The sequence below is a fragment of the Cervus canadensis genome, chromosome 32, assembly GCF_019320065.1.
Source record: "Cervus canadensis isolate Bull #8, Minnesota chromosome 32, ASM1932006v1, whole genome shotgun sequence".
NCBI lineage: Eukaryota > Metazoa > Chordata > Mammalia > Artiodactyla > Cervidae > Cervus > Cervus canadensis.
Genome location: NC_057417.1, coordinates 4,836,424 through 4,847,831, shown reverse-complemented (window position 1 = coordinate 4,847,831; position 11,408 = coordinate 4,836,424). Strand labels below are relative to the sequence as shown.

The 11,408-nt window shown below is 48.0% G+C and overlaps 1 protein-coding gene across 3 annotated transcripts in view; it reads right to left on the bottom strand.

Moving 5' to 3' along the window:
- TVP23A (trans-golgi network vesicle protein 23 homolog A) overlaps window positions 1-11,408 on the bottom strand; it is a 33,385-nt gene that overhangs the window by 8,577 nt on the left and 13,400 nt on the right. The window contains exon 1 of one of the 3 annotated variants that reach the window (XM_043456097.1): window positions 933-1,129. The exons of the other annotated variants lie outside the window; for them this stretch is intronic. Within the exon in view, the coding sequence (XP_043312032.1) occupies window positions 933-1,087 (155 nt within the window). The 5' untranslated portion in view covers window positions 1,088-1,129. Of the gene's footprint in view, window positions 1-932; window positions 1,130-11,408 lie in introns of those variants that run through there. 3 annotated transcript variants of the gene reach the window in all.

Sequence of the window (11,408 nt, the reverse complement as noted above, 5' to 3'; positions counted from 1 at the left end):
TGTTTTTCTGGAATTGAGCTGCAGGAGTTGCTTGTATATTTTTGAGATTAATCCTTTGTTGCTTCGTTTGCTATTATTTTCTCCCATTTTGAAGGCTGTCTTTTCACCTTGCTTATAGGTTCCTTTGTTGTGCAAAAGCTTTTAAGTTTAATTAGGTCCCATTTGTGTATATTTGCTTTTATTTCCAATATTCTGGGAGGTGGGTCATAGAGGATCCTGCTGTGATTTATGTCGGAGAGTGTTTGCCTATGTTCTCCTCTAGGAGTTTTATAGTTTCTGGTCTTACATTTAGATCTTTAATCCATTTTGAGTTTATTTTTGTGTATGGTGTTAGAAAGTGTTCTAGTTTCATTCTTTTACAAGTGGTTGACCAGCTTTCCCAGCACCACTTGTTAAAGAGGTTGTCTTTTTCCATTGTATATCCTTGCCTCCTTTGTCAAAGATAAGGTGTCCATAGGTTCGTAGATTTATCTCTGGGCTTTCTATTCTGTTCCATTGATCTATATTTCTGTCTTTGTGCCAGTACCATACTGTCTTGATGACTGTGGCTTTGTAGTATAGTCTGAAGTCAGGCAGGTTGATTCCTCCAGTTCCATTCTTCTTTCTCAAGATTACTTTGGCTATTCGAGGTTTTTTGTAGGGAAATCTGATTTTTAAATGACGGCCACTAATTATGTCAACAAAATGCCGCAGGCTGTGTTTCACAGGGCCTGGGAGCCTCCAACCTGCCACGTCTAAAGGCAGCCAGCAGGCCTTTGGGGGCCAAGCCTACGGCAGTCAGGGTGAGCACCCTGGAGGCTCCTATAGCACCGGGGGCTCCTGACTCCCACGGGGATGTCAGCTAAGATTCCAATGACCTCTGCACTTACTCCTCCTCTTCAAAAGAAGAAGGGGCTGAGCCCAAGGCCAGCTGTTCTCCAGAAGGTTCTCACCTGTGCCTTTTAGATGCCGAGCTCTCCTGGCGACCGAACCCGTGGCATTTAAGAATTAGATGTGATCCCATGGCACTTCCAAACCTGACTGTTCCAGAAGACAAGACTCTGGGGAATCTCTTACACCATTTTCTTTTGGTCAAGCCACATGGCATGTGGGTCCTTGGTTCCCTGAACCGGGATCAAACCTGTGCCCCCTGCAGTGGAAACACAGAGTCTTAACCACTAGATCGCCAGGGAAGTCCCCCTCTGATACCTCTTTTTGCCTTACACATTATTGAGGATTTAATTGTCTTAACATAATTTCGTCCCCTTCACCCAAAGATGCATGCATTGCATGCTCAGTTGCTAAATCCTGTCAACTCCATGGACGGTAGCAACTCCATGGACTGTAGCCCACCAAGCTCCTCTGTCCATGGAATGTCCCAGGCAAGAATGCTGGAGTGAGTACTTCCCAGGTGTTGCAGTGGATAAGAAAATGCCTGCCAATGCAGAGGACACGGGTTCAAGCCCTGGTCCCGGAAGATTCCACACGAGCGGAGCAACTAAGCCCATGTGCCACAACTACTGAAATCTGTGTGCTTTAGGGCCTGCAACAAAGAGTGGCCCCCACTCTCCGCAACTAGAGAAAGCACTCACACACCAGTGAAGACCCAGCACAGCCGTAAATAGATAAAATTATTAAAAAAAAAAAAAAAAGAATGCTGGAGTGGGTTGCCATTTCCTCCTCCAGGGGATCTTCCCAACCCAGGGATCAAACCCGAGTCTCCTGCTTGGAGGCAGATTCTTTACCGCTGAGCCACCTGGGAAGCCCTTCACCCAAAGATAAATGAATCCTTTTCCAATGTCCTTTGAGGGCAGAGACCATTTTTATATCCCCAAGAGCACCTGGCTTTAAGATTCTCAGCAAATATTTGTTGTGTTGAACCTTGTAATCCAGTCCCTTCAGGCTTACTTGGGAACATCTGTCTTTTGTGTAGAAAATACAGACTTAAAAGGTGTACAGAGGCCCAAGTGTTCACTAATCCAGGGTGAAACCTGGAAGTTATGCCTTCGAATAAATCCCCTGCCCACCCACTGTTTTTCTTTTTCTGACTGTGGTTTCCTGAAATAAAATGCAGAAAAAATTCCACTTGTTGGAAGGTTCTGCTTATTTAATTGAGTTCTGGTTAACTGACTGTTTCCTTAACTTGAAGGGATGAGATCATTATTGTTGTCGCCGCTGTGTTTTAAGTATCCAAACCAAGCCCAAAGCAAGCAGAAAAGGACGCCTGTTGTACTTTCAAATAATGCTTTAATCCTGTTTTATGTGGGCTGTTCTCTGGACAACCCTCCAAACCCTCACCCCATCTCCCTGCAGTCTGCCTAGCCTGGGCCCCCGCCCACCCCTCTCCCTCCGCTAACACGAATGTGAGCTCAGAGATCAGCTTTCTAATTCTGAGAGTTTGGAAGGCCATAGTTTGAGCCTGCCCACCCTTCCCTGATATGGGGTCCCCTGTGCCCTCAGCCTTCTCTCTGGCCACCTTTTCAGCCTTGGAGCACACATGAGCCAACAGTTACCTCCAGCTCTCAACGCCACCAGCTCCCAACTCCCTCATCCCAGGCACCCACCTGATGACCGCCTTGAGAGGCAAACAGCACGGAAGTGCCCGACTGCCAGGGTCCAAATCCTGGCTCCAGCCTCTGAGCGGCTCCGCAGCCGTCCCTAAGCTACAGAACTTCTCATAGCCTCAGTCTCTGCTTATGTAAAATGGGAGGGCCCACGGGAGCCCCTGCAGAGATTATTCGCTTAAAAAGATCAAGTGAAGGTGGCAGGTATTCAGTGCCTGAAACACACACCATGCTGTCATTGTGAACAGCTGACAATCCCACACGTGCTCAAAACCATTACACGTCCAAGGAGCCAAACTGTAAAATTCCCCCTCTGACCACAACTTTCTCTCACTCCCCAGGGGCTGACTTTTCATCTCTGCAGGGATCCCCCAAGACTCCTGATCTCCCCCATAATGCCCCAGCCCCTCCGCTTTCACCAAGGAAACTTCCTCATCCTCAACTTTGTGTGGTCTGTCCTGTTCGACTCTTTGTGACCCCATGGACTACAGTCCACCAGGCTCCTCTGTCCATGGGATTTTCCAGCAAGAATACTGGAGTGCGTCGTCATACCCTCTTCCAGGGGATCTTCCCAAGCCAGGGATCAAATCCACATCTCCTGCATTGGCAGGTGTGCTCTTTACTGCTTTTACAGAAGTATTTTCTGATCAGTATCCATCCTGCCCCCTCCATCCCAGGACAGAAGCCTGTTATCTCAAGAGGAGGAGGAGGAGAGAATGATAGGTGGTAAAAGGGGAAATAAAATTACTTAAGTCAAGGTCAGAAGGGTCTAACTGGGCTTTTGTTTAAATTCAAAGCCACTTTCACAGTTCTGGGCCCAGCTCACATCTTGTCTCCCCCTGTGGAGGGAAACCCAGTAGGTTTGCATGGTATGTGCTTGAAAGTTACCTGAGGAGGTCTTAAAATGCTCAGAAGGCTGCCCTGGTCCCATGACATGTGGGTTTAGATTTGGAGTGGGGCCTGGACATGATTCAGGTTGTGGTGCTGGAGAAGACTCTTGAGAGTCCCTTGAACTGCAAGGAAATCCAACCAGTCGGTCTTAAAGGAAATCACCGCTAAATATTCACTGGAAGGACTGATGCTGAAGCTGACGCTCCAATATTTTGGCCACCTGATGCGAAGAACCAACTCATTGGAAAAGACCCTGGTGCCGGGAAAAACTGAAGGCAGGAGAAGAGGGCGACAGAGGGTGAGATAGTTGGATGGCATCACCGATTCAATGAACATGAACTTGGGCAAACTCCAGGAGATGGTGAGGGACAGGGAAGCTTGGCATGCTGCAGTCCATGGGGTCACAAAGAGTCAGACACGACTCGGCAACTGAACAATAACAACTGGACGTGAACTTTACAAAGGAAAATCACTGCTCTGCCCTGGTTTGAGGGATTCACTGGTGACTCAGCTGTAAAGAATACGCTGGCCAATGCAGGGGATGCCAGAGATGTGGGTTCGATCCCTGGGTTGGGAAGATCCTCTGGAGTAGGAAATGGAGACCCATTCCAATATTCTTGCCTGGAGAATTCCATGGACAGAGGAGCCTGGTGGGCTACAGTCCATGGGGTGGCAAAGAGTCAGACATGATTTAGCGAATGAGAACATCCTGGATTCATAAACTCCCGCACAAGGGCCAAACCTGGCCCACTTCCTGTTTCTGTAAATAAAGTTTTATTGGAATGCAGCCATGCTCACTCACTCTCTGGCAAAGCTTAGAAAATATTTGCCCAGAACTCATGCCAATCCCTGCTCTAGATAGGCAGGAAGAATTTGATGATGAAATCAGGCTCCATTCAAGACAAACCAAAATGAATCAAACTGCCAGTAATGACCTCTCCCCCCTACTTCACCGCCTACTTCCAAAGCTATAGGACAGGAGCTGCCCGACTGGCAGAAACAATGGATTGTGCTAGAAGGCAGAGCGGTGAAGGTAAGAGGGGCAGTGACTGATACACAAGAGGGCTTGTGATGCTGGAGGCGTCCCACATCTTGATCCGTCACGTGCATCTATATAAAAACTCACCCACCTGCACATTTAGGATGAATGCGATTTACTGTATGTACGCTGCTCTGCTGCTTCGTCACTCGGTCGTGTCCGACTCTGCGGCCCCATGGACCGTAGCCCACCAGGCTCCTCTAACTGGGCAAGAATACTGGAGAGGGTTGCCACGCCCTCCTCCAGGGGGTCTACCCAACCCAGCGAGCAAACCTCTGTCTCTTACATCTCCTGCACTGGCAGGCAGGTTTTTCGCCACCTGGGAAGCCCTTTAGTCGTAACTGCCCCCAGTTGGAAGCACCAAGATGTCCTTCAATAGGTGGATGGATACATCATAGTACATCCACACAAAAGAATGTGGTATTTTCGGCACAAAAAAGAAATGAGCTCTCAAGCCATGAAAAGACATGGAGGAACCTTAATGCACTCTACACGGGGAAAGAAGCCAGGCTGAAAAGACTACATACTGTATGGATCTAACTCTATGACATTTTGGAAAAGCCTCAGCTACGGAGACAGGAAAAAGATCAATGGTTGCCAGCGTTTAGAGACAAGGAGGATGAATAGTTGGAGCCCAGGGGATGTTTAGGGCAGTGAAACTGGTCTGTGTGATACTCTCCTGGTGGATACATGCCATTATACATTTGTCAAAGCCTATAGAAGGCATCAGTGACTCAATCAACATGAGTTTGAGCAAACTCTGGGAGATGGTGAAGGACAGGGGAGCCTGGCATGCAGCAGTGCATGGAGTCACAGAGAGTCAGACACGCTGAGCAACTAAACAACAATGGAAGGTACAACACCAAGGGTGGACCCTGATGGAAGCTATGGACTTCCGCTAACAATGCACTGGTTCATCACAGCAAATGTATGACATTAATGCAAGATGTTAACAATAGGGGGAACTTTGGGGTGGGGAGGGGCTCAGGGGAACTCTCTGTACTTTTTGCTCAGTTTTTCAGTAAACCTAAAACCACTCTTAAAAATGGTCACAGGTTGGGGGTGGTGCTCTGTCTAGCCAGAGTAAAGTCAGGGGTGGGGCTGGAGAGGACCATGTACCCCAGGCACACACATCCCCTTCCCAGCAAACTTCCTTTCTTTTAAAGATTTTTTTTTTAATATAGGCCATTTTTTAAGTCTTTTTTGAATTTGTTATAATACTGCTTGTTTCATGCTTTGGTTTTTTGCGTGAGAGCCGTGTGGGATCTCAGCTTCCCAACCAGGAATCAAACCCACACCCCCTGCAGTGGAAGGTGAAGTCTTAACCACTGGACCGCCAGGGAAGTCCCCCTACAAACTTCTAAAGCACATTCAAATTGGGGGCAAAAGTTTGATTTAATTCTCCATTCCGCAGTAATTTAATAGTCTCTTTAAAAGTTGCCCTTTATTGGTTTAAAATACTTTGAAAACTAATTCTTTATCAAACATCCTATTTTAAATACTGCTATCATCTTTCAAATACTCTGACAAGCCTTCTGCTTTCCACTGTGGCAAAGGTCTGAGGAAAGACAGTATCTTTTCTCCCTCCTTTACTTTGCTACAAAAATAGCATCTGAGATGATGTCTAGAATTTGCTCCAAAATAAGCTGGGGGCGGGGAGTGGGCGGGGGTAAAGATGAAATAGTCTGGCCACGTGTTGATCATGACTGAAGCTGAGCAATGGGAACATCAGGGGCATTGTTCTCTGTACTTTTATGTAAATCTAAATTAAAAAATAGAAAAATAAAGAAATCATCAGAGGTAGATTCGACTTTGCATTGAGGCAAGGCACGTTTCAGAGAAAAAAGAATAAAAGGTCTATAGGTTGCTATTCTGGGGGCCATCTGTGGTCAAAAAAAAAAAAATTCAGACCTAAAAATCCCCAGTTGAGTAATTGGCTGCTACAGCTGGAGGCATGAGGAAAACTCCAGAAAGTAGGTCCTTTCTTCTGGGCTTACCAGTTCCTCTGCAAAAAAAAGAAAGGCCACCCCTCTCTATGGAGTAAAATGCCCACCCACCTCCTAATTGGACAGTCAGTACAGTGAAAGACAGAAAGCTTCGATCCACACTCACGCTCCATCCTTGCTGTGTCCTTGGTCCTGGACAGGGCACTAAACCGCTCAGAGCCTCAGTTTACTCATCTGGAAAATGGGAGAATAGCATTTAACCGCAGATGGCCAAGGCTTCTAGGAGGAAAAACACCTACGGTGCCAGACCAGAGGGGGGCACATTGTTAATATCACTCTACATATTGTTTGACTCATTCATGGTCAAAAGTTTTGAGAACAGGAGAAAGTGAGAAAAAGCCTTGGCTGGTGATGATCTTTTTGGATGCTTTCCATTAGATGCTTTTTCCTCATTGTTGAAAAGCAGCAGGATGCTACTATATATTTCTTCAGCCCTGACACCCACTTAGAGTCAGGCGGCTCTCGCGCTAACAGCAGTGTGTCACCAGGAAGATGTGGCAGGGAAGGGGACCCCAGAAAGTGACGACTAAGACCATATCCACCTGTTCCCTCCCCTCGTGCCCCGGAGCTTGTTAGCAATGCAGGAACAGTGGCCTACCCCAGGCCTTCGGAGCCCAAATCTTCATTTTAATGAGATCTGCATGCTCGTTGCCATCCAGGAGTCCTCCTTTGTTCCATTTTCAAGGTAAACTCAGTCACGAGGACAAAGATGGGGGAAGGAACCCACACTTAAAAAAGCCTTGCTAACCCAGCGGGTGAGCCATGGGGGCTAGACGGACTTTTCTAGATGTAACATTAGCGCCATCACCCTTCAGACTCCAACTTCTTGTTTCAGATGACAGCACCCTTGCCCAACACCTGGGCCAGGAAGGCAGGTCTGGGGCTGCTGGGATGTCTCAACAGATGCTGGTTGCTAAGCGCTCAGAGCTTTGATTCAAAGGTCAGCACCACAGAGGTCTGAGTATGGAAGTGAATAAAAGAACAGACTTCCCTCTGGCCACCACAGTTTTCCCCTCTAGTTTCTGTTCTTTATTTCTTTTTAAAGAGACATCCCATCTTTATCAGCTGGGTATAGCGGTTGAGTCGCTAAGTCGTGTCTGACTCTTGTGATCCCATGGACTGTAGCCCACCAGGCTCCTCTGTCCATGGGATTCTCCAAGCAAGAATACTGGAGTGGGTTGCCATGGCCTTCTCCAATCAGCTGGGTATGCGGAGCTGCAAAATGCTGGGCAAAGGGAACCCCCAGAGATGGGTCAGCGGGCCCCTGGCCGCTCAGCCCTGGCTGGGCCCTCCGTGGGGACCCGCGATTCTCTTCGAGGGGCACCAGGGCTGATTCCTGCCCATGGACCCTAGCTGCTGCCCACTCCCTACCATTACTTGAACCATGGACCAGATTCCTCAGAGACCCAGCATTTTCAAATGAAATGGGAACACAGAAGAGCTGAAAACAGGTCTTCAAACAAAACCTTGCACACGAAGTTTCACGGAGGCAACGTTCACAGTCACCACGAGGCAGAAACGGCCCAAAAGTCCCATCAATGGACTGTCCGTGCGATGGGGCGTCACTCAGCCATGAAAAGGAATGAAGCGCTGAAACCTGCTCCAGTGTGGGCGAACCTCGACAACCTCAGGCTCAGTGAAAGAGGCCAGACGCAAACACATAGATACTGTAAGATTTCACTAAGTAAGCTACCCAGAAGAGGCAAATTGACAGAGACAGAAAGCAGAATATAGGCTCCCGGCGGCTGGAGGGAGGAGGAAATGGGGAGTGATTGCTTCACAGACACAGGCTCTCTGTGTGGGGAGGTGAAGGGGTTGGTTCTAGAGGCGGTTGGTGGTGATGGTGACACAACAGTCTGAACGGACTTCTTGCCACTGGCTTGAGATGCTTAAAATGGTAGATTTTTTTTTGTCATGCATATTTAACCACAACTGAGAAAAAAAAAACATGAAAAAATTATTGGAGTACTGATGCATGCAACAACACGGCGGCACCTTGAAAACATGCCAAGTGAAAGAAGTCAGGCATAAAAGGTCCCAGATTGTAGGATTCCATTCTTGTGAGAAGTCCAGAATAGGCCAACTCATAGAGGCAGAAAGCAGGTAAGTGGTTATCGGAGGCTGGGGACACTGCAGGGAACAGAGAGTGACTGTTTAATAGCTATGGGGTTTCCTTTTGGGGTGATGAAATTATTCTGGAATGAGACAGTTAGGACGGCTGCATAGCACTGTCAACATCCCAAATGCCACCGAATCAATCACTGTATTGCTTTTTTTAATATTTATTTATTTGGCTGTGCCAGGCCTTACCTGTGGCATGTGGGATCCAGTTTCCTGACCATGAATGGAACTCGGGCCTCCTACAGTCAGAGCTCCGACTCAGCCACTGGACCACAAGGGAAGTCCCGAATCGTTCATTCCCAAATGGTTAAAACGGTCAATTTGATGTTATGTGTTATTTTACAATTTAAAAGGGAGACGAAATTGGGGTGGGGAGGAAGAGAGACGCTGCCTTCATTGGCTCTCCTTTGGGGGGCAGGCGAGGTGAGTAGAGAGGGTCCTGGGTACAAATTCAGAGACAGATTCATAGATTCAAACCTCAGCTCCACCCCTGAGGACCTGTGTGACCTTGAGTAAGTGACTTAACCTCTCTGTGAGTCCCAGTGTTCCCATCTGTAAAATGCGATAAGAGTCAGGACTGCTGAATGGCACAGGAGGCGTCATACAATCATTGATGGTGTGAGTCGTGTTCCCTGGAGTAAGAAGTACCAACTGCACGGAGCTGCCAGGAAGATTACGTGAGAATCACAGGCAAAGAAGGACTCAGTATACTGCCTGGTGGGCAATGAGTTCAATACCCGCTGTTATCAGAAATAACTCTGCATTTGCCCTGGAGGCTAATCATTCCTGTTATACTATTGAATGACGCAGTGCTTTTCTACATACACACCACCTGGATCTCTCGCTTTTTTTTTTTTTTTTCCCTTTTCAAGGCTTGTGGGATTTTAGTTCCCTGGCCAGGGACTGAGCCCGGGCCCTCAGCCGTGAAAGCACAGCGTCTTGGTCACTGGACCGCCACCACCTGGCTCACTTGTTAAAGGCAGACTCTGATTCAGGAGGTCTGGGTGGGGCCCAAGAGTCTGCGTTTTAATGAGCACCCAGGTGATGCTGACGCTGCTGGTCCATTGCCCACCCTCAGAGTAGCAGGGAATACAGGAAAGTGCTGTATTTGTTTCCCAGGGCTGCTAGAACAAAACACAGCAAACTGGGCAACACCAAGACCATGTTGTCTTAAAACCCATCATTTCATTGTGCTCAAAAAAAAAAAAAAAACAAGAAAGCAAAGCAAAACAAACACCAAAATCTCTGTGTCTGCAGGCTTGGTTCCTTCTGGGGGCTCCAGGGGAAAACCCATCCCAGGCCCCCTCTCCTATCTTCTGACATCAGCCGGCACCCTCAGGGTTCCTTGGCTTGTATCTACATCACATCAACCTCTGTCTGAGTTGTTGCGTGGCCTCCCTCATGTGTCTGTCTTCACAAAGCTGCCTTCTTTCAAGGACACTAATCATTTGGGACTAGGGCCCCAGCCTACTCCAGGATGACTTCATCTTAGCTAATCACATCTGCAAAGACCCTAATGCCAAGTGAGGTCACATTTTGAGGCCCTGGAGGTGAGGACGTCCACATATACCTCTTGGGAAGAATATAAGTCAACCCACAATACCTGCCTGGGGAAAAATGAGCCCAGAGAACATAAGCGAGGCTGGAAAGGGACAGAAAGCCATTCTGCAGTTAAGGGGTTGGAAGCTCAGGAGGTCTTGAAGTGAATTGCCCCGGGCCTGGAGCAAAGAAGCAGTTGTGCAGGTGATGCCGCTACAAACATACACATGCTCAGCTCTCCAGCTGCAGGCCTTGGAGGAACCATCTGCCCAAGGAAGGGTGGAAGGGTCATCTCTTCTGATTTGCACAAAGGTGCCCTACAGGCTAGCAGCTGCTCTGAGGGGCAGAATCCGCCCAGGTTTCATCACTGTCCCACCTGTCAGCTGTCTCGCAGAGACCCACAGAGCAACTGAAAGGGGACACATGCTTGGTGACAACAAAGACTCCCCAAAATACATCCACTAAGAGATGCTGTTAATATCAGCCCTGCCCGATGCACCCCCTGGTCACAGAGCCGGAGAGCTGGCGCAGGAGACAAACCCAGACTGTGGCTTCTAAACTCCGCTCTCCAAAGGAGCCACAGCTCCCTGGAGAAGTGATGCCTCCAGGCACAGATGGAGAAATGAATATGATAAGAAATGAATACGGGATTGGAACATCCCAGATCACAAGGAAGCTGTCAAAGACTCTGAGAGCCAGGTCAAAACCTCAGAAGCCAACGGGTAGATGCTCCCATTGGCCAAAGATGGGAGAACCTGAACAGCAATAAGAATGTCTGAATCCATGAGTCATGTGATACTTATGCAAAACCCTCAGTGGTCACTTATGGGGGATGCTGGGGAACAAAACTCATCACTTGGAAAGTGGAAAAATGAAGGGCAAGCATGGAGCATTTATTATGCCTTTTTTCTGTATAGTATATCCTGCAATTTATTAGAAGAGGCGGAGTTTCTCTTTCTAGATTACTTCAGCTCACAGATGGAGATGGAATGATAGTATGCTTAGAATGTCACCACGCTGCAGCCCACAATACATTCACTCGCAAGCAGCTGCTGTGAATGGACAGCCAGGCATTGGGAGCCCCTGATGGAAGAACTTGTAGCTCAGCTGGTAAAGAATCCGCCTGCAATGCAGGAGACCCCAGTCCGATTCCTGAGTCGGGAAGATCCCCTGGAGAAGGGATAGGCTACCCACTCCAGTATTCTTGGTCTTCCCTTGTGGCTTAACTGGTAAAGAATCCACCTGAAATGTGGGAGACCTGAGTTCGAT